This window comes from Gossypium hirsutum, chromosome A05 (assembly GCF_007990345.1).
Source record: "Gossypium hirsutum isolate 1008001.06 chromosome A05, Gossypium_hirsutum_v2.1, whole genome shotgun sequence".
In the NCBI taxonomy this organism is placed as follows: domain Eukaryota; kingdom Viridiplantae; phylum Streptophyta; class Magnoliopsida; order Malvales; family Malvaceae; genus Gossypium; species Gossypium hirsutum.
In genome coordinates, this window is record NC_053428.1 from 32,333,478 (window position 1) to 32,356,575 (window position 23,098).

A 23,098-nucleotide genomic window follows, 5' to 3' on the forward strand; every position below is an offset into this window, starting at 1 on the left:
ATAGTGAAATATCATCAAACAAAGTCCAAAATGTAGGGAAACATCATGGTTTTGACCAAATCATGATCATGCATCCTGTTGAAATGCGGTTTGGCCTTAAAGCTCGGTCAAGGCTTGAGGAATGCCTTAACCAAAAGTCTTGTCATTTGAACGAAAAACATGTTCAAATGTAAACTAGACTTGCCGCTATTCATTCATTCTAAATCTTGATCGAAACAATTTTAATCAAATCAATTCAGGACTTAAACGATATTACTACCATCACTATGATCATCGCTATCACAATTACCGAATGGGCTAGAATCTTTATCACTAATTTAACTTAAATCTTTTAGCACATTAATTGATTTAATATTTTTACTATAATGTACACATTATTATTAATGATTATGTATTTATACAAAGAATAATAAAATAATAATTAATGCCGCAAGCTAATGAGGTTTTGCTTCTTCCCCAAATTTTTTTTTATTCCAGTCTTATTTTATGTAAATGTGTAAGATAGAATTGAATTAATTGTTAAATTAATTATTCATGACACTAGTTATTATATTTAATTTAAAAATTATAAATTGAATTAGCAACATGATAAAAATATGCATTGAATCTCAGGAAGCACAAAGGATTTCTAGAAGAAATATAAATAAATTATGCTCATCATTAGTCAAACAACTGTTCTCATCCAAGTTGAAGTGTGGTTAATACTTGAAATAACACTAGGGTGCTTCTTCTAGAAATAAGTATAATTAACTTGATTTTATCTAACAACTGGTGAATAGGTGGGTTTGGATGTGTTTATATTTAATTTTATATTATTTCAGGCTTAAATAATTTTAAAATTAGATTACCTCAAGCTCGAGTCATTTCGAATTTAATTTTTTTTTAGTTCAAATTATTTAATATTTGGATCGATTTACATTGGATGGGATTAGACGAATTCAAATTATTTTTAAGTTTCACAAGTTACAAATATTTTTATTTTGAATATAATAAATAACTTTTACATAATAATAATAATATGGTCCAAATCTGCCTAATAAAAAAGAAACAAAATTTTTTATTGATATTTTATTGTAGTAGAAATATTATTTAAAAGTGATATATTAATATATTAAATCTATAATAATAATTTTTTGTATTACTAGTTGTACACATGTGTAGGAATATATATTGAATGAAATTCAATTATTGATATTATAATACGTATTATTATATCATGAAATAGTATATGTATATTAATATTATAATCTACCATCTTCTATAACTATTTTTACTACATTATTGATCTCATTATAGTATACACAATTAATGAACATTATGCTATATGTATTATTTATGATTAGCGATACGTATATCAACTTCATAAAATATTATATCGATATCAACATTATGAACATGATTAATATCGTATCGTTTATATTTAATTGAATTTAGTTAAAAGTTTTAATATATTATATTAGCTTAAATAACAAAATAATATTTAAATTATACAGTATTACTTCAAATAATACTTAAATTACTTTAGTCGTTAAAAAAAAACTCTTAACCATCATTTTATGACATGTGTCACTTTTTAATTAAAAATAAATTAAATTAAATTAAACATTTTTTGCTCTCTCTCCCCATAATTCTTTCTTCTCCTTTTAATGAACTTTCTTTAATTGTTAGATTTTTCTTTTTGCAAATTTTCTTACCATTTATTTTTACCATGCTTTACTTGAGTTTTCTTCATTATAGAGATCCACTCAATATTAGTTTTTTTATTCAAACTATATAGAAAAGAATGAAGAATTTTATTTTAAAAAAAAATAACAAATGGTTTTCTCACCCAAGTTCAAAAAGAATCAAAATTGAATTTTAAAAATAAAAAAGAAGTTCTCTAGAATTTAAGTTTTGTTACCAAAAACTGGGTTTGGATAAGATTTTCAACTAGTTATTGGGTGAATAATAAAAGAGATGAAAATGTTTATAAGTTTTTTTTTTAAAAAAGCTTAAGGAAATAAAGTTTAACTTTTTTTTATTTTTTAGTTAAAAACGGTCACATATCACAAAAGGATTAGTTAAGAGATTTTTTAAATGGCTGAGGTAATTTAACTAACGGATTATAGTTTAGGTACTATTTATGACAAAAAAAATTTAGTTACTAACTTAAAAAAATGATATAGTTTATGTACCATTAAGCCTATCATATTAGTATATATTATATAAAAAAATGAATAATCTATTAATGGTTCCATATATATTTATATTATTATATTATGGAATACTATATCATATACTATGATTTAACATGCAAGTAACTAGCCAATTGAATCTTAGCTCGATTGGTTTCAACATTGTTGCCAATGTAGAAGGACGTGAGTTTGAATGTCTTAAAATGCATTATCCTCCTATTTAAAGGTTGGGAAAGAATTATGGGTATTTCTGAGCATTGTATAAAATAAGTAGATATGATAATAATAAAATTAAAGTTAAAAAAAAAACATGTAAGTAACTATACTATACTATACTATACTATCTCATATCTCATTATTATATAGGATAAACTACACTATTAGTCATTCAATCCCGACTATTATCCACATTTAATATCTTACCCATTACCCTATTAAATCATGGATGTCATGCAGCTTCTTTTCTTCTTCTTCTTCTTCTTTTTCATTTCCACTCGAGTTTCCATCTAATTAAAATATTTCAACCTATTTTCCACGTAATATCCATTTCATTTGCCATTTTATTTAGTTGTTTTGCTATTTTGATTTATTTCAATTGTGAAGTAAATAAATTTTAGAGTAAATTGCATCAAACAGTCCTAAACTATTACTTACATTTTAAATTGATCCTTAAACTTTGAAGCGTTCTAATTACATACTAATCTTTAGAGATTATATTAATCAAGTTATTTCGTTACTAAAATTGTTAATTTTACCGTTGGCATATTAGTCTTATATGGAATAATTTAAAAATAAAAATAGAAAAGTAAACCTTAAAGTTAAAAAAAGGTTAAAAGCAAAAAAGATGACGGGCAAAACGGTAAAACTTTACCACATAAACTATAGTAAAAACATGAAAAATCAGAACCAAATTAAAACTATTAACTATAAAAAAATAAAAAAAGGACAACTTTGGAGAGTTGTTAAACCTGAAAAACCTAAAATTAAAGAACCAACGATATCAAAATTACAAGGAGATATGTCGTTTTACCTTTTTTTTTAATTCAAATTGTTTTTCTTTTAATGTTAATTTATGGTTTAATTTTTTAATTATAAATTATTCCACCTAAGATTTGATGTATCACTCAATAGTGATATTAATGATTTTAGTTAAAAAAGACTTGATTGTATAATCTCTAAAATTTAATAAAGTAATTAAAATATTTTAAAGTTTAAAGACCAAATTCATAAAAAATTCATAAAAGGATTATTAGGTTGGATTTGGGAAATTTTTGAATTTTGATAGGGTTATTCAGATTTTTTAGGTTCATTTAGGGGATATTTATTATTATTTTTTAGTGTGGTAAAGGTTTCGGGTTGATCTATTCTTGTGTTTGAGATAAAGGTTTAGTATAGATCAGGTTTAGGTTAGGGTTAGGGTTTGTCAAAAAAAAAATACCAGTATAATCACTCAATTATATTTTTGGTTCTATTTTGGTCATTAATTATTATTATTTATTTTAATTGAATTTTTTAAAGGGCCTTTTTAACAATTAAGCATTTTTTAATGTAGTTAGTTTTCTATTGAGATATCATGCAGTAGACAAAGACACAAATTCCTTGAAAGATGTCAACCGAATTGGCATCACTTAATAACGCTAAAATTGCAGTTATCTTGAAAAATGAAATTAATAGGTTAAATGCAGAATTTCTTGGCCATCACTAGAAAAAAATGGGGCTATAAAATAAGCAATTTGTGTGTTTAAGTGTAGGAAATAAGGTGGTAAGACCTACTTGGAAAAAGTACCAAGTCCAGAGGCTGAAATGAAAATAGCCTGCGCAAGGTAAAACTAAAAGAAGAAACATACCAAATCTTACACATACAGTTTATTTAAATTTATTTATTTTTTTTGGAGGGTCACAATGAGATAATTTTCCTTAAAAAATATAAAGAATTGATGATTACAAACTCGGAATTGAACTTGAAACTTACATCCCCCCCCCCCCAAAAAAAAAAAAAGAAATAACCAAAAGAAGAAAAGAAAGAAAAAAAGGGAATTGAACTACTTAACTCTATTACACAAGTCCAATTATCCAATGCCAATAAGGATATATTTGTTGATGGAAATCGCCAAGATATCTGATTTTCATTTATGCAGCTACAGATCCAGAATTCACCTTCCTTTGCTCACCTACATGTGTAAGAGCAGCATCAATTTGTGCAAACACATGTTCCTTGGCCTCATTTCCATTAACCTGAAGATACAAACATTATATTCCTTCATTTAATATATAATTTAAGATGATTGAACTCAATAGAACCCAGTAACCAGTTTTTCTGCCAAATTTTGAATTTAGCAGACAATAGCTTCATCTTTGGAATGGTCTCAAACAATATGGCAGTCTGTATAATTCATAATAACATGATAATACCTCCACTAATCCTTGTGTCTTTCAATTTTAATTCTCAGAAACAGTTACCAACAACATTAATCTTGAAGTCAATTAACACATCAAACACGAAATTTTAAGCTGATACCAGTTGACATTTTCAAGCATCAATAACAAAAGCAATCAGAACAATAATCCAGGGTTTAAGCACATTACTGCAGAAAGAACAAGAAGTTGAAATTTGAAGCTAATGATGCTGACATATAACTGGGATCCCAGATAAAGGAATCATGACTTATGCACATCCTCATGCTTAGACAGTTTAGACTCTACTTGGTTCATCTGGCAAGGGCATTTCAGATGTTGACTCTTTGCCATCGTAAACAATAGTACTTCATGAAACATTTCCTAGCAACCTGTTCCGAAGTCTCACATTAGTCATTGACATCAGACATTAACTTTCACTACCCACGTGTTATGGTTGCCTTAGTGGGCAAGACAAGAAGTCAAAAGCGCCAAAAATAGAAGGACAAGTAAATTTCTTTTAGTAGTATTCTTAATTAGAATGATTTTTTAACAAGTATTTTATTATAATTAAAAGTCCTTTGATTATAATTTTTTAGTTTCTTCCTCTACAAGAATAAAACCTTCTGTAACCACTATTTAAGAGGACAATTTTTAGTATTAAAATAAGACAAATTATTCCAATTTATAAAGGTCAAGACTCTTTCTTTTAACTAGTCTAAAGTTAGGAGATCTCTTCAACAGGTTCCAAGGTTAGGAGCTCCCTTTGGCCTGTTCCATATATTAATTATAAGTTATTCATGTGGTAGGAACCACAATAAGGGAAAGGCTTCCTCAACTAAAGTCAGCTTTCCCATGAACTCCTGATAACTCAATCTATAACCCACGACCATAACAACTTGGTATCAAAGCCAAACATTAGGTGATCCCATTCCCATCACCAAAAAGGAATTGATGGCTTTGTTACAAGAAATTCAAAGAATTAATGAAGAAAGAGTTGGAAAAGCCAAGTCCCGAATGGCAGCAAACCATATTCGAATTGAAGTACAGGCATTAGGTATGTGTCTAGGTCTTTGACTCATCAATCGAGTTAAACTCAAGACTCGAGGATACGGCACAAAAGAATATCAGAGAAGAATACAGGTCCAAGGACTTGTTTTATGTGCACTTAAATACTAATATTTTCAAGTAATATATAATACATTAATATTATACATAATTTATTTATTGAATTATTTTATTATTTGGATTGGATTTATATTGAATTAAAATAATTTTAAAAAATAAAATAACCTAAAATATATTAATTTAGCAAGTATTTTATTGCAATTAAAAGTCCTGAATTTTAGTTTCCTAATGTAACCTCCATTTAAGGGTCAATTCTTAGTAATAAAATAAGATATAAATCATTCCGATTTATAGAGGTTTTAAGACTCTCTTCCTAACAAGTCTAAGATTAGGAACTCCCTTTAACAAGTTCATAATTGATCATAGCTTATTTACGTGGTAGGAATCGAAAAAAGGGAAAATCTTCCTCAATCAAAGCAAACTTTCATATAAAAATCACACGGTGACTCAATCCATAGCCAGTGACCATAACACCACACTAGTATTCTCAGTAGCCTACCATCTCTGGTGCCACAATATTCCTTATTTTCCTATCCTGCCCTTTGTTCACATTATTCCAATAATTAGATGACTCGAAAATTGAAAGCTAGTCTTTAATAGTCTAATTTGATCTTATCAAATGGTTTTCAACAAAATAAATAACCAAAGATCTAAAAACAAGAGTTCAACCAATATGGCTGGATTTGTTTGGATCTTCAGTTAAATCTAGTAAAATTGTAAAGAAATTCTAGCCTCATATAAGGTGAGAAAATAGGAACTGAATTGAAAAGAATAACTAGAAGGCAGAAAAAAATGAATGAAAATCATAGCAAAAAGTGAAATATTTCAAGGAAAGAAGTAGCCATTATTGGTTTGATGAGTCTAAAAAGAAAAGATTTCTATACCTTATGGCCTTGGACAAAAGAGTTCACTTGAGACTTGAGATAAATGACAATGCTTTTAGCAAGGATTTGAAAATTAAGTATAATTTAATTTTAAAAATTACTCTCAATTAATTTTACAACACGATGCTTTTCCTTCTTTTACTTTCTGTAATTAGAACATTAAAATTTTCGCCTCCAACTTCCAACATTAAAATTGAAACTTGACTGGTAAATTTTATCCATGGTCCCTACCCTTTTAGTTTGGATCTACTTTAGCTCCTAACCTTGACATTGTCCAGTTAAGTCCTTAACTGGCACATCATGAGGACATTCCCTTGATACTCCCATGGATATTTTTCTCAGTTAATGAAAAATGTGACAAAAGGACCAAAGTAAAATCACTTGAAAGATACAAATAGAACAAAATTGTAGTTAGGAACTAATGACTAGAGTAAAATGTTAGAGCTCATTGATAGAATTTACTTGGAACTAGCCATTTTATGTCACCAAGCCAATACTCCTTTTATTTCCCATTTTTAACCAGAAAAATCCTTTTACATTACACATAATCAAGTTACCCAAAACTTAAATTATGAGAAAGAATTCCATTCAACACCAGTAAAATTCTAGGCTCCACAAGCGATGTTCTTAGGGTGACACATACTCCTCAGGGTGCAATACTTTTCAAGAAAATAATAATTAGAGCGGAAATGGGATACGTGGAAACATCTAAACTCACTCGTGGAGTTGAAAAGTTTTCACTACAAAGGCATCAAAGACCACCTCTGATATATGTCAAATTAAAATGAATGAATTCAACACATTTTCATACTCAAGGGTTCATAAGAAAACCTTGATCAAAACAGTGTTTGGCTATTAATTGAGGAAGACCAAAATTTGAATCTCTATTAATTATAAAACCAAACCAAACTGCATGTATAATTCAGTTTTTTTATTTTCTCATCTTTATTTGCATGATCCTATGCAAGCATTGAATTAAATCAATTAATGACATGGAGAAAGAAGTTAACATGCCTTGACTGTGATATCTTTATATACAGAGAGCACAGCATCCACATTTTGATGATGTGTGCGTAGCCGCAACTTTACCTACAAATTTCAAATAAGAGATGCAATTTGTCAATTTAACAACAGGGCACAACTACAAATGAAGAAGAATCCCAAAAATTTAAAAGCACACATAATCCCCGCTCAATAGCAATCAAACAAGGAATATCAGACATGCCTTTTCTTCAGTATCATCAAATCGTTGTGTAAGCCTGGATGCAATTTCATCGTTCTCCGGGGGAGAATATTTCAAGTGGTATATCTTCCCCGTAAGAGGGTCTAACCTTCGCCCAACCACTCTCTCAACAAGAATGTCTTCAGAAACCTGGAAACAAGTTGCACATGTTATATTAGAATACACTTACTGTTTTAAACTAATTTACAAATGAAGGAATAACAGGATGCAGTATGTTTTTGATGAATTAAAAGAGCAATAAAACATTCTTACATCCAACAAAATGAAAACATCAGGACGGATCCCATAATCCTCAAGAGCAGCTGCCTGGGATGAGCTCCTAGGATAGCCATCTAAAAGCCAACCCCTTTGTTGAGAATCAGGTTGCAGCAGACGCTCCTTGACCATCTAATGCCAAAACTATGGGATTCATGAATAGGAAAAGCATTCTATATGAAGTGAACAATATCTACCCTACCATAACAACTATTTCATCAGGGACTAATTCTCCTTTCTCCATGTATTCCTTCGCTAGCTTCCCGTTTTCACTAGCGGCGGCAACTTCTGCTCTCAGTAAATCTCCAGCAGCAATATGCACCAAACCATACTGAATAAATAAATATTATCATTTTATCCTTCCTTTATTAAAAAAAAATTAACTTCAGTTGAAAACAAGAAAAATCAATGCAAACATATAGAGAGATCTTACTTTTTGGGTGATGAGCTCACATTGTGTACCTTTACCAGAAGCCGGAGCCCCTGATATGATTACCTTCAACGGCTCTGCCTTAGCCGAAGCAGCAACCTGCCATCATCCACGATTTAGAAAAAAAGCAACAAAATCCAAGCATAAATTCAAATAGTAAGTAATAAGTGGAAGCGTAGAAGTGAGCAGGGAAAATTACGAGGAAATTGGGGGCATTTGAGGAGGGGAGCTTCTTGAAACGGTAACGCGTTTGATTAGAACGGAGAGTGAGGGGAGTGAAAGATGAGTGAGAATGGAGGAATAGATTAGGGCTGGGGTTAGGGAACTTACTAGAATGAGGGGAAAGGGGGGAGACAAAGAAATAGAGGGAGAAAAAGAAGTGCTGCCCATTATTAGCTTTATCTCTCTCTCTCTGTGCGGACAAATCTAGACCAACTTAAGAAAATCTATCGCGTCTTACTTCTAACACCCACATCCCTCCCCCTCCCCCTCCCCTCCCCCTCCCTAAATTATATAGTATGCAAAATAATTTTGAAAATTGAAAATATATAAAATAATAAAATAATTATCTTATGTTTTATAAAATTAAAAATTAAAATAAATGTTTTTAATATTAAATCTAATTATTATATTTATTCCGTTTCAAACATATTTAAAAACAAACATCTTTTTTCAACTTTATAAAAAAAATAGGGTACTAAATACGTTTTCATATTTTAATTATTAAAAAATGCTTTTTTAATTATTATTAATTTTCTTCAATATTAATTATATCTTAAAATCTTTCATAAATTTTATATTATTTTGTTAATAATATGATCACGAAATTAAAGCATAATAATATATAAGTTTAATTTAAAAAAATGATAATTAATATTATATTGACTTTTTTTTAATATTATGTATTTATTATTTTTCACATTATATCTAGAATTACTCATAAACCTATTCATGGGCCGGGTTATTCGCCTAGGCCCGGCCAAAATTTAGGGGGTTTGAATAAACATATTATGCCCAAAAATGAGTTTAGACAAAAAAAAATTTGGCCCGTTTAAAATATGGGACAAACTCGAGCTTGAACATTCAAGGCCCAAATCTAGCTTGACTGTTTTTAAGTTTATAATACTTTATATTATGTTATTTTAATATATTATGTAATTTAGAATACATTAAAAAATAAACATATACTAAATATATAACACTGTAATGTAAACATTAAAATAATGTTAAGATAACTATATAAAAATTAATAAATAAAAAGTATAAATTTATTAAATATTAAAATAAGATAAATAAACATTTGTTTTTAAAAAATTCAAAAAAATGTGAGGGGCTAAAATGAGTTTGAGTTAGTCTTTTACAAATATGAGATAGTTTAGACAAAAATTTAAGTCTATGTTCCAGGTCAGGTTGACCTTGGACAAATATAAAATATATTAATATCATACTTAGGCCGAACCCATGAGCACCTCTATTCCCCAACCAATAAATAAAAAAATAATGTGTTTTACTGCACTTGAACCCACATCCTCCTACATTAACAATAATACCCATATTAATCGAGCTAAGACTTAATCAACAATATTATATTGACTTTAAATACATGATATTTTGAAACTATTTTTAAAATAGAAATATTATAATAGTAGATGGTATTAAAATTTTATTTTTATATATAGTTTCTAACTTAATTTTAATTATTAATTAGTGAATATAGAATATTAATTAAATTTAAATATTGTGACTATTAAATAATTTATTGTAACATTAATTATATCTTTAAATACCTATTCTAATTTTAATAGTGCATTTAATTTATAAAAATAATGATAAACTTAAAAATATTTTAAAACAATTTAAAATTTATAGTGACTTATTATGTAAAATTACAAGTTAAATTATTATATATAAATAAATTGAAATATGATTTGCAAAAACACCATTAAAATTTATATAAAACAGGCAAAGGAGCTTATATTGCAACTTTCCCTCCACAAATGCTTACTTTCATTCATTGCCACACGTCAAATTTTCATATTATGAACACATTACAAACTTAATATTTAGACCATTCTTAAGACTTTCAAGTTTGCTCAATAAATCTCCTGTAGTACTTTCCCAAATATTTCTAACCTCTATAAAAATTTGTAAATATTAAAAAATATAAAATATAAAAAAATATATATATATATAAAATTTAGAAAATATATATAATCTAGAAAAATAACAAATAAATTATAAAAAATTTATAAACATAAAATTTTAAAAAAATGATAATTGAAAATAAATTTGTTGAAATTAATAATATTATTACAAAAAGGTAAATAAATTGTAAAAATAATTTTTAAAATCTCAAAAATATTTTTTTATAAAATTATAAAATATATAAATTCTAAAATTCTAAAAAGGTATTTTAATTTCATTTTTTTAATTTACTTGAAATTTAAATATATATAATTTTATAATAATTTTAAATTTTATATATTATTTTTCCTTTTTAAAAATTTATAATTCTATATTTTAGAATTTTATAAAAAATATTTTTAAATATTTATTAAAATTTTTATATATTGTATATGATTTTTTGTTTATTTTTAGTAAACATAATATATATAATATTAAAAAAATAAAAAGAGACACGTAATGTATTTTACTAGTGTCACATGGCCGGTTTACTCTGGTCAACCAAAACATATTTTTCACTTTGATCGACTATTAACCAACGTTGATCAGCCACATGGCACTATTAGAATTCACAACATGTCCTTTATTATTATTTTAATATTATGTATTATATTGATTAAAAATATAAAAAAATTATATATAATATATTAAAATAAAGTTTAAAAATATTTTTTATAAAATTCTAAAAAATATAATTATATATTTTAAAAAGTCAAAATAATATATAAAAATTGAAAAATGGTATAAAAATTTAAATATATATATTTAAATTTCAACTAATTGCAAAAAAAAATAATTTTTAATACCTTTCTAGAATTTTAGAATTATATATTTTAGAATTTTATAAAAAAAATAAACTTTTGTTTTTAAAAATTTAAATTTTTTTTATAATTTTTACAATTTTTTACATTTTTTTAATAATATTATTACTTTCAACCAATTTATTTTCAATCATCTTATTCTTTTAATTTTATTTTTATAATTTAAATATTTTTCTATATTTTATGTATTTTTTTTTTCTAATTTTTTATATATTTATTTTCATCTTTTATATTTTTAATGTGTATATACATTTAATAAAAGAAAATATTTGTTTTTTTATCTACATATGTCACGTGACACTTTGTGATTGGTTATAATATTTTTTTTAACTTCTATAAAAAAGGGACTAAAAAATATAACGGAGGCAAACTTTAGGAACAAAATTGGGAAAAAAAATTTTAAGTACCAAAGTGGGAAAATATATATACTTCAAAGGCCCAATTGTGAATTAAGAATTTAAAACTTAAAACATTTTTTATAAAATCATAAAAAATAGATAAATTCAAATTTAAAACTTAAAAACCATTTATGTTCTATTAGAAGCCATAACGGATCAAAATAGTGTAGTGAAGCAAAATATTAGGAGAGCGTGCAAGGTCATAACATGAAATATTTGACGTTGCAATATCACTTGCTGGTTGGGTGAGGTTGTGACATCGTAAAAAGTGTAGTCGCGACATCACAAAAAAATGTTACGACATTGCAAAGTCGAGGTCGCGATGTCACCCCTCTTTTTAATCCAAAAACATTACAAATAACCCATCAAATCACTTTCCCAAAACATACTCAACCATACGTTACAACATGAAATCATTGAAATGATATCGAAACATGCTAAAACTTCATAAATTCATTCTAAACAAGTTTAATAAATATTCAAAACGTTTCTCACATCAAAAGGAGTAAATATGCCTGCATGCTACCCAAATTAAGGTCATAATTACTCACGGCTCAAGCCAACAACCATACCACAAAAAAAAAAAGAGTTAAATGCCACATTCTAATACAAGCCCAAGAGGAATATGAAACTAACATATTTATGCTAAGACTAAGGACCCTATAGTACATGGCACTAGGAATCAAATGCATAAATACAAACATTTATATGATTTACACACATATTTTTCAGCACTTTATTTTTATTATCAAATTTTAGAAAGTTCACCATTGATAATTTCAATGAAATATGTCTTGGACACTTACGTTCCAACCAAACACCAATATACTAAGTTACACTAAAGTGTATCCAATCGAACACCATTTCACTTAGGGCCCTCACTATGTACATTACTGCTATGCTATAAGGCAAGTTTCATTATCTTCTCACTAAACAATGTCTTCATCAACTAAGTAGGCTTACTAACCTTATTGACATACCAATTGTGTCCTAATTCATTATTATTACTATTACTACTAAAATATGTGGCCATAACAAGATTTTCAATGTAAAAAGGGCTCATAATTATCCAAAAAATTCCTCCTCATCACACTCTCAAAAATACTAATATTTAATTATATTTAGGTTCCAAATAACTAAAATACCTTTGGTGTCAAATTATCATTTTGCCCCTCAACTCGTATTTACACCGGATTAAACTCGAAACTCTAAAAATAACTTAATATGTTATCTAAGGGCTTCCAAACATTCCAAAAATTAATAAATCCACCAAAAATGATTTTTTATCAGATTTATGAATAGAATTTTTGAAAAAGTCTCATATAGGGAGCTGAATTTTTTTTAATAGTTACGAAAAGGAGCTAGACAAGGATGGGGGAATAGAAAGTTTCCTCCATAGACTGATAGCAGTAGGGTGGTCCTTGGAAAAGAACCAACAATATCCATACCTTAAACAAAGCAATGCCGTCGTACGAAGAATTTTGCCAACTTCCCAAAGGAAAATAGAAGAAGAGAGTTTTGGGATAAGGTGAAGCTTCCAAATCAACTCCAATCCTTCGAAACGCCAAAGGATGGGTGCAAAGGTCAAACCCCAAGTAATAGGTAGAGCTAAGAGAAAAGGTCCCATTGGAGGTAAAAATTCCAACACATATAGTTCCAATCTCAAGAACCGAAAATGGGGTGGCCGTGATATTACACGCAATATTAGTAGGAAAGGGGAAAGAGATGGGGGAAGGCAAGTCGCAAAAATCACTAACCATCCTCACCCTTATTGAGAGGACTTCGTATCGAAGAGCAAATAGGACCAAGCCTAGTAAAATTGTCAATCCAAAAATTCATCCAAAATCCATCTTTAGTAACCCATCTAATTCCATGCAAGTGAGATGAATTAAAGGGCGGATTTGAGCCATTCTAGTGTTTGGCTTTGAGAAGTTTTGCTCATAAAACTTCATGGGTATGGATGTTTTTCCAACAAAGTTTTAAGAGTTGAGCTTGATTTTACATTTTCATTTGTTTCATGTCAAGGCCTTCATCTCTTTTGGATTTTGTACTCTTTCAGCTAACACGATGATGCTTGGTATGGTTTTTAGATCCATCCCAAAGGAAATTCCTATTAATGTGATCAATGGGGTTATAAACGCTAGACAATAGTTTCTTACAGTGCATGTAATAGGAAGGGATTATCACAATAGTAGACTTCACCAGCATTAGTCTTCCAATTGGGGTTAGTATATTGGCTTTCTACCCGCTAGTTTAAATCGAATTTTTTCAACAAAATAAGGTGGTGTCATTTTTATTCACCCTTTTGTGGAGCCAGGATATTTTCCTAGATTCCAACATAATTTGTAGTCCAAAGCTTACACCCACTCATAGAAGATGATTTTCTTACTTTTGAAACCTAATCTTCTGACCTGATTCCTCTTTCCTAACCAAAAATATATATCAAGGACCTTTTAAATGATGCCGGTCCTTGCCTTTTGTTAATTTACTTGGGGTTTACTTCTTCCTGCAGCCCATTAGCAGTGTTAGACCATCTTGCTGGAAATACTTTATTAATCAAATGAAATGAAATACACAACAGCAAGCAGGTATCTGAACATAAACTACAATTCCAAAATACATAACACCAGAATCCCAGAATCACACATCACAAGCTAATTTCAAGTAAATCTTCTTTAACTTTCAAGTTAGTCCGAAGCTCTTTCTTTCTTTTGATTTCTTTGCAATTTTGAAATTAATGCTCTTTTAACATAAAAAGAAAAAATGACAAGAGAGACAAAATCAGATATAATATTTATGTTTTTTATATAATTTTTATTAAGACCCCCAATTTTTAAAAAATACATACTTAAACACCCTCAAATCATATTTGACTTTTACTTATTATTGCAACAACAATAATATTAACTGAATTAACACGAAATCATATTCATATTTGAGATTTGATTTTAAGTTTTTATTACAAGACTACTTTACCCTGCTATCATTCAACTTGTAATTTGGATATGTAATGAGATTCGCTCAAACAAAAAGTGATGACTACATGAACCATAAGATCATTTGATGCAATTATCCTCTTTTATTCCCATAAATATTTTTCTGGTCCCTTACATCTAAACAATTGATGGCCTGATTGGATAATATGATGGGAATAAGGGGACAATGTACAATTCACCTTTTTCTCTCCTTATATTATTAGTTTTTATAGTAAAAAATTTCACATTATCTCCTTAGTTTGATAAATATCACAAATTTAGGAGTTAAAAAGATAAAAAAAATTAAATAAAAGAATAAAATGAGCTTTTTTTTTTGTAAAGTTGGATGACCAAATAATTTTTACTTTCTCTTATATTTACTTTTACATTCATTTTTAGGGAATAAATTATATTAGTATCACTCTAAAAAGTATAGTTTTTAAGCACCAATAAAATAGTGCCATATCATTAAATTTTAATGATAAAAAAATATTATTCTGCATCCATCTAAATCAAATAACTTCTCCAATTTAATTTAACTTTCAATAAATTACTTAAAATAATTAATTTTTTAAATTATAAACAAACATATTTTTATTCTTTTATAAATTTTAATTATTTTGTTTTTATTATAAGTTAATATTTTTTATTTTTGTGCAACTAATTTAAAAAAATTAGTAATTTTTGTACAATTTTTTCATATCATTAACACGTAATTTTATTAATTATTTTATAATAAACCCCAAACACAAGGGTACAAGTTTGGGTTCAAGCTTCAATTTTATAAAATTAAAATCATTTAATTAAACATTATAAAAAGAAACAAAAAGAGCAGTAATGAGTATAAACAGAGCGTTATATATCTTAATTAATTTGTTTTTGGTAGTATTCTGAATCTAAAATGAAAACAAACAACTTTAAACATTTGTCCCAACTATAATCAATCATTTGAGAGATTTAGTTTGATTCCACAAACAATTTACATCTTAATGAGAAAAATATGCTAATGGTCCAACCAAGGCAGCAGTGATGTAAGTAGAAGGCTCGGAATGTGAATAATCAGATCGATCATCTGGGAATCCATCGTTCTGATTTGGACCTCCAACAATAGCTCCAACCAAAATGTTGGGATTGGGGTTCGATGAGTAGAAGTATGGCTGGAAACCACCGTCGCATCCGATGCTTTGAGGGTGTTTTGCCAACGACGGCAATGAAGAACCCCTATGGTGAATTCTCTTGGGAAAATTCCGACCAAAACCAACCATGTACGACATTTTTATTGGATTCTCCCCTAGTATGTAATCCACCTGCAATTCCCACGGTATTCAGCTTTAGAATCTCATAAAATTGATTAAATCATTGTTCTTGGAATTAAGATAGAATTGAATGCATCTCTTGCCTGTCTTTTTGCAAGTCCGATTAGTGACTTTGGAGTGACGAAGAGGCTGCCACAGTTAAATGTCTGCTTTTTAGCTTTCATGTACTTGCCATATGTGGTAAGTAGAAATGTTATGGATGTAACATATTGAAGGTTGCTTTCAGGTAACTTGTACATAAGGCCACCTGTTTTTCAAAATTATAATCAATTCAAAAACTAACACACAGCAAGCATTTCTTAATTATATATAGGAGTAATACATAAAATTGTTCAAATCACCTTGTGTGTATTGGGTAGTTGAATAAGGAGAATTGGGCAAGATCCTACACATAAAGCTTTCAGCTTCTTGTTTGAATTGCTCGAAATTTTTATCTTTGCCCAACAATGCCATCTGTAAAAAATTAAAGCAAGAAAAAAATTACTTAAATAAGACATTTGATATGCTGTCACCCTTTAAACACTATTTGTGGAGTACAAAATTTTTCACTACAATGTAGAGAAATTGGATTGAAAAATATAATGTTAAATACCCTGGATAGAAGAACATGAGCACCAGCATATTTGTTATCCCAGCTGAAGATGTCAGGTTGATCATCAGCTCCCAATGTTTTCAAGAAATTATAGTAATAAGCATCATTTGTTGCTCTAAACAACCATGCTGCACCCCATAGTAACTCATCCTGCAACCATTAGTAGAAAATTTTAAGTATATTGTTGGACTGGGATGCCATCCAGTTCTAACAGTTCACAGCCAAAAGAAAGCGCATCTTACCTTATATCCAGAATATGAGCAGTAAAACGGGCAGACCGCTGATCCAAGTGAGTCACTGTAAGCACCACGATATTGGATGGCAAACGCCATAACTTTTCTTGCTGTTTGCAGCAACAACCTCGAGTATTTTGGATCCACCCTTCGGAAAACTAAGGAGGCAGCTGCCAATGCCGCAGCCGTTTCACCAGCAACATCAGAGCCAGGGTTGCTTGATGAGACAGAGTACACAGTTCGAACAGTGTCCATGTCCTCAGGCCGCTCCCAGCACTTGTGATCTACATTGGGGTCACCCACCCCTACATAGAGCTTTCCGGGCTTGGAATTGGCACATTTTAGGAGATAGTCAGTCGCCCAACGGATAGCTGCCCTTGCCTCTTGTAACTGGGGACCCATTCTCTTTCCATATTCAAGTGTACCCCATGAAAGCATTGTGGTGGTGAATGCCATTGGGAAGTTAAATTTCACATTGTCTCCAGCATCGTAGTAGCCACCAGTCAAATCTACCTGAATTCGACACAAAATGCAACTTGTTATTTTCATTGTAGACTATATACGGATGACAAAAATGAAAGTGAGAATACGCACATGGTCAAGGGAGCCATCAGAAAGACCAGAGTTGGACCTCCATGAAACTTTCTGATTGGCAGGCAGCTTGCCTGATCTCTGGCCTTGGAAGAAGAGAAAGGATTTTTGTAGTGCATCTCTGTAATTCGGATTTCCTTCCACTCCAACACCCCCAAGCAGTAGCAATCCCAGTGAACACAAGAAAACCAAGAGAATGTTTGCCTTTGCCATTGAAACTTGCTTACTTGATTGCTTTTTTTTATTGAGGTATAATTCAACAATTGCATGGCCATTTATAGGAGCGAATGCTTATACAATATAGGTGCCCAAATCTCAATAGCGCAAAATCAGGCTTTTTAAGCCGAGAATCACTATTCTTTATTGTTGTTTAAAATCTTCCTTTTCAAGGATTAAAGAAATAGAAAAATAAGGAAGTTCAGACATCCTGTTATAGTACATGTCAACACCTTGATCTTGAGGATATAATGGCTGCTGATTAGTTGCTTTGCTTTAACATCAATTGAATTGAGTTGACGACTTGAAGTCATTTCCGTTCATACCCTTTCTTCACATTATTTTTCCATATTATTACTTGCTTTTACCCTACTCCTCCAATCCCTATTTTCTTTCAGCTTCATTTGTTTTTTGTTTTTTTTTTTTGGGGGGGGGGTTCTTACTAATTCTCAGAAGTCTACACCTAACCACACTAGAAGTAGAAACTCCTATTGAGATATCAATCCAAATATTTTTTTATGCAATTTCTATTATTATCCATAATTCGGATAAATTTCAATTATATTAATTCAATTATTATATAAAGTAACACCATTATACGTAAATATTTTCAATCTTATCGTTTGATTAAAAAATAACGATTCATAACCATATTCTTAATTTGTAACTTAATCATTACATTAACAAATTTGTGGACATTTATCTATGTTGACAAGGTAGAGCTAAATTACTTGATATTTCCAATTAATAAGACACTGATAACATAGATTGTTGTGAAGCCAAAAGGTGATTGTTATTATTTTCCTCGAGAAGAGAAAATGAAAGTTTAGTAATAAAAACAGATTCCAAATCAGTGAAGCATAAAACATTAAGACAAGATTGGAAAATAGTAGGACCAATGCGCAAATTAATGGATTAGAAAAGTTGTGCCTTAATTCTTTCATACAAAAACCTCCTCGGTCAATGGGAAAGAGAGAATGATGATTTTGTGGGGGTGCTAATTGGCGGAAACTGGGATTCATGTTTTGGCGATGAAAAAGGGAGGCGTGACTCGTGAGGGATGAAATGGCGCATTTTTTGGGAGACTCTCAGCCATGGATCGCGCAAAGAATTCGGCGCGCCAAACTCACAAACCATAAATAAAATGAAAATGGATATACATTACTTACTATTATGCTGCTTTTTGCACTTTGATTTATTTCCATGCTTTTGATTCCTTTATTCTCTTTTTCCACCATGCTTTACGACCAATCTTCTCCTTTAATTATTTAATTTTCATATTTCCTTTAATTTTAAATAAACATAGACTAAGAATGGATAATCATTCATTACTGGTTTTTTTTTAACATATATTAGGGTTTACTCTTCTATAAATATAAGTGACCCACTTGTAATATAGCGTTTAAAGTAAAGGCGGAACTTAAAACTTTTTTAGGGGTCAGAATTAAATTATATTTTTTTACTATAGTAAAAATACAATTTTATCATTTGAATAATTTATATCTTTATAATTTTTAAAAAGTTAAATCAAATTTTTATTATTTTGAGGGGTTAAAAGTGTTATTTTACCGTTACTAATTTAAATTTTTATAAATTATAAAGAGTCTAAATTAAAATTTTACTATTTTAAAGGAGATATGACCCCCAAAATCTCAACTACGCTCTATCACTAGTTGAAAATATGATAGAAACCATGTACCCAAGGTTGTACACAAGCTTTGCTTGGCTCTATTAATCCAAATCTTGCTCTTTAGCAAGTAGACTCGGCGCTAATACTCTCCGGAAGCTATTGGACCAGATGTATATTTTAAGCTTGAATGCTTGTTTGTGTGTTTAGGTTTTTTTTTTCTTTTTTGAAATAAATACAAGTTGTGATTAGATTACACAAAATAAGGTGATTTGGATTGTCCTCTAATCCCTTCTTTATTGATATAATTCAATTGACCTAGCATTCAATTTATCTTTTGCTTGCTTCACAAAAATGTAGGTTTAAAAAATTAGTAATACTAAAGAAACAATAAAATGAAAAGTTATTGATGCTGAATGAAGTATAGGGAAATTGAATGTGGTATTGGTACGTTTATAATAGTTGACTCAGTACATTGCATATATATGATGTATAGTGCATGCTATTCCAATACTTGGTACGCTTAGTTCTCTTTTCCCTCACACAGCTTAGATGGAAGGCAATACATCTTTGACTGCGGCTATATTATAATATAGTTAGTTTGCTTGGATTTTCAAGCAATATTTACTGAATTGGTTAAGTAATTGAATCAATTAGATTATCATTTTTTGATTTAATTGTTTTAATCAATTTATCTAATTTGATTAAATAAATTTTTAAAAATTTATAAATAAAATATTTAAGAAAATAGAGAAAATTAGTTCAATCGATTCAATCATCAAGTCAACCGATTTTTTAACCCAATTCAATCAGTCTGTATTAGTTCGTGAGCCAATTAATCTAACCCCTCTAATTGGATCGGAACCTGAATTGATTCTTAATCTAATTAATTCAACCAGAAAATTTGATCCTATTTAAACAACATAAATTTAAAATATTTATTGGCTGATCAAAATATCTTTTTGAATTTTTATTGGACTTGGATAATTTAAAATTTAAAATTATACATAACATTGTAGCGACGTAAAAATTTCTTCTTTTGGTCACTAATTGAGGCGATTTATTGGAAATTTAAAAACCGACTTTCGATTTTATTAAAAAAGGGAGTCGCCACCGATCCTTTTTCCTAGGTGTGATCGGACACCTAATAAATCCTCTTTTTCAAAAGAAAATTTATTTTTTAAACAAAAAGAAGGCCGAGTTTAGGTCTACGTTTAAAGCCAGAGAAAAAAATAGGGTTCGGGAGTCGGTTACGCACGAGGAAGGTATTAGTACCCTCGCGACGCCCAAAATTGGTATCTCGTTAAACATGTGTTGTCTTAATTTTCAAAAATGCGAGTTCAATGTGACATTTAATCTTGATCCGATCAAAACACGAGAATTTTTATAATTTCGATTTCTTTTGAAAAGGACGTTCCGTTTTTAACACAAGCCGATTGATATTCACCCAACATAGCGATGAAATTTACGACTTAATGTTAAATCGGCGCGTTGCCTTATTTATTGAAATAAAAAAATGAATAAAAATAAAAAGAAAAAACTAATATCGATGTTGAAATAAGATGTGATCTGATAGGGGGATCGAAACAGTAATTCATTCCCATCAAAACGCAATACATCAGCGGGGACTAAATTGAAAATTGCGACAAACTTCGGGACCAAATTAAAAATAAAAAATGACTTAATTGCAAAGTAAATAAAAAAACGGAAGGGCTAAAAGCGCAATTAGCCCTTCCGTTAAAAAAAACGCGGATCCTAGGAGGGTCGGGTCGATCCAATCCAAGTCAAAACGACGTTGTTTTGGGGTTTAATGGCCAACCCCAAGATGACGTCGTTTTGGAGGGCTATAAAAGGCCCATTTTCTTCAAAAAAAATCATTTTTGCACTTGAAAGGAAAGAAAAAAAAGAGAGAGGGAGAGGGTGGGTGATTTCCGGCCACAAGGCCGGTCACTGTCCGGTCGTCGGACCGCCGTTGGCGCCACCGTACACGGTAGCCGGACCTCAAAAAAAACTTTTTCGGTAAAAATGGGAAAGCTTCCTCCTTTTATTTTTACTTTCGTATAAAAGAAACAAAATAAAACTGAAAGGAAAACAATAAGCAAACAAAGAACTTAAAACGAGAATAGACCAAGAAACCTATTTTGCTTTGATATTTGATTAATCTCCAAAAAAAAAAAACTAGCCTCTCCAAAAACTAGCCTTTACAATAACTCTTCTCCTTGATTACTCTCAAAAACCTTTCAAAATCCTTTACAATAACTTTCTCCCCCAAAACTTCTTCCTCTCCTAAATACAAAATATGAGAAGGCTTATATAGCTATCTACAAAATATTTTTTATTGTTTATGTCTTCATTTGTAGGTACAAGTGATGGTGGAGCAAGTGTGGCTAGTGGAGTAGGTAGTAGAGCAAGTGTGGCTAGTGGAGTTGGTGGTGGAGCAAGTGTGGCTAGTGGAGTTGGTGGTGGCAAAGGCTAGGATTTGGTTGAGAAAAGTTTAGGTTGTGGGCTAGGGTTTTTTATTTTGATTTGGGCTTAGGGTTTGGGCCATTGGGGTTTTGATGTAAATCGGGCTTTGGGTAGTTAAGATTTTGGGTTTTGGGTTTAATTTTGGTGGGTTAGGTAAGGCTAAATTGAGTTTTGATGTAAATGGGTTAAAATTGGCCTACAATAGCTGCCCCTCTTTGCTTATTATCGTGTAACGAGAATAAAGCAAAGACACAAAGAAAGGCCAATTTTTCCCGGTCTTGCTAAGTATGGACTTCTTTGGTGCTCTTCTCATCCAGGTAGTCTCTTTCCAGTCCACCGCATCTTGTAGCTTTGGTTCAATCCACTGCAAATTCAGAGATATGCCTTGTAGCTTCAATCTACTCCAATGTAACTTCAAGGGTATGAGATTTGTGGCTTCGATCCGCTTCACTGTAACTTAAAAAAGATAAGATCTACAACTTCAATCTGTTCTTCTATTGCTTCAGTGAGATAAGGTTTGTAGTCTTCTCTTCTACAACTTTAGAAAGGCAAGATCTGATATCCTCGATCAGCTCCACTGCAACTTCAGGGAGACAAAATCTGGTGTCTTCAATCAGCTCTAATATTGATTCTTTACTCAGCATGTGACCCTGAGCTCAACTCATTTCTCGCAATATGAATTGACTCTTTAAAACTAGACATTAAAAACAGAAATTAAAATAGCTCAGCACGTGAGCCAAGGCTCAACTCACCACTCGCAATATGAGCTGATTTTTTTGAAACACAGAAATTGAAGAACAAAAATGGAAAACACCTCAGCGTCTTGAGGTTCAACTCACCTCTCGCAATATGAGCTGATTTTTTTGAAAGACAGAAATTGAAAATACCTCAACTTGTCTTGAGGCTCAACTCACTTCTTGCAGTATGAGTTGAATTTTTTGAAAGACAGAAATTGAAAATACCTCAACGTGTCTTGAGGCTCAACTCACTTCTTGTAGTATGAGTTGAATTTTGAAACAGAAATAAAAATTATCTCAGCGTGTCCCAAGCCTCAACTCACCTCTCGCAATATGAGTTGATTTTTTTTTTAAAGACAGAAATTGAAATTACCTCAACGTGTCCTGAGGCTCAACTCACCTCTCGCAATATGAGTTGATTTTTTTTAAAGGCA

General features: G+C 30.0%; 2 protein-coding genes across 2 annotated transcripts; both read right to left on the minus strand.

The window, feature by feature from the left end:
• Positions 1–4,027: 4,027 nt before the first annotated feature.
• On the minus strand, positions 4,028–10,062 carry LOC107957472 (adenylate kinase, chloroplastic). Its single transcript, XM_016892987.2, has 8 exons — positions 10,020–10,062; positions 8,708–8,943; positions 8,512–8,607; positions 8,281–8,409; positions 8,076–8,210; positions 7,806–7,952; positions 7,595–7,669; positions 4,028–4,409 (listed from the first exon to the last, which is right to left on the minus strand). Exons 1-8 carry the CDS (start codon positions 10,060–10,062, stop codon positions 4,305–4,307), a joined length of 966 nt encoding a protein of 321 aa, XP_016748476.2. The 3' UTR covers positions 4,028–4,304.
• A 5,810-nt stretch (positions 10,063–15,872) lies between these two features.
• LOC107957471 (endoglucanase 9-like) lies at positions 15,873–17,831 on the minus strand. The gene is given in 6 exon segments (NM_001327657.1): positions 15,873–16,193; positions 16,286–16,449; positions 16,544–16,655; positions 16,795–16,944; positions 17,037–17,540; positions 17,622–17,831. Coding segments are annotated over 6 exon segments (1,461 nt in total).
• Between the last annotated feature and the right edge of the window lie 5,267 nt (positions 17,832–23,098).

What these genes read in the sequence shown, in the direction of transcription:
- LOC107957472 (XM_016892987.2), bottom strand. Translation starts at nt 10,062, where the DNA reads ATGGGTATTATTGTTAATGTAGGAGGATGTGGGTTCAAGTGCA. An exon ending in AGGATGTGGGTTCAAGTGCA is followed by an intron (nt 8,944 to 10,019) that starts GTAAAACACATT and finishes GATTTTCTTAAG; the next exon opens with TTGGTCTAGATTTGTCCGCA. An exon ending in GTGAGCTCATCACCCAAAAA is followed by an intron (nt 8,410 to 8,511) that starts GTAAGATCTCTC and finishes TTATTTATTCAG; the next exon opens with TATGGTTTGGTGCATATTGC.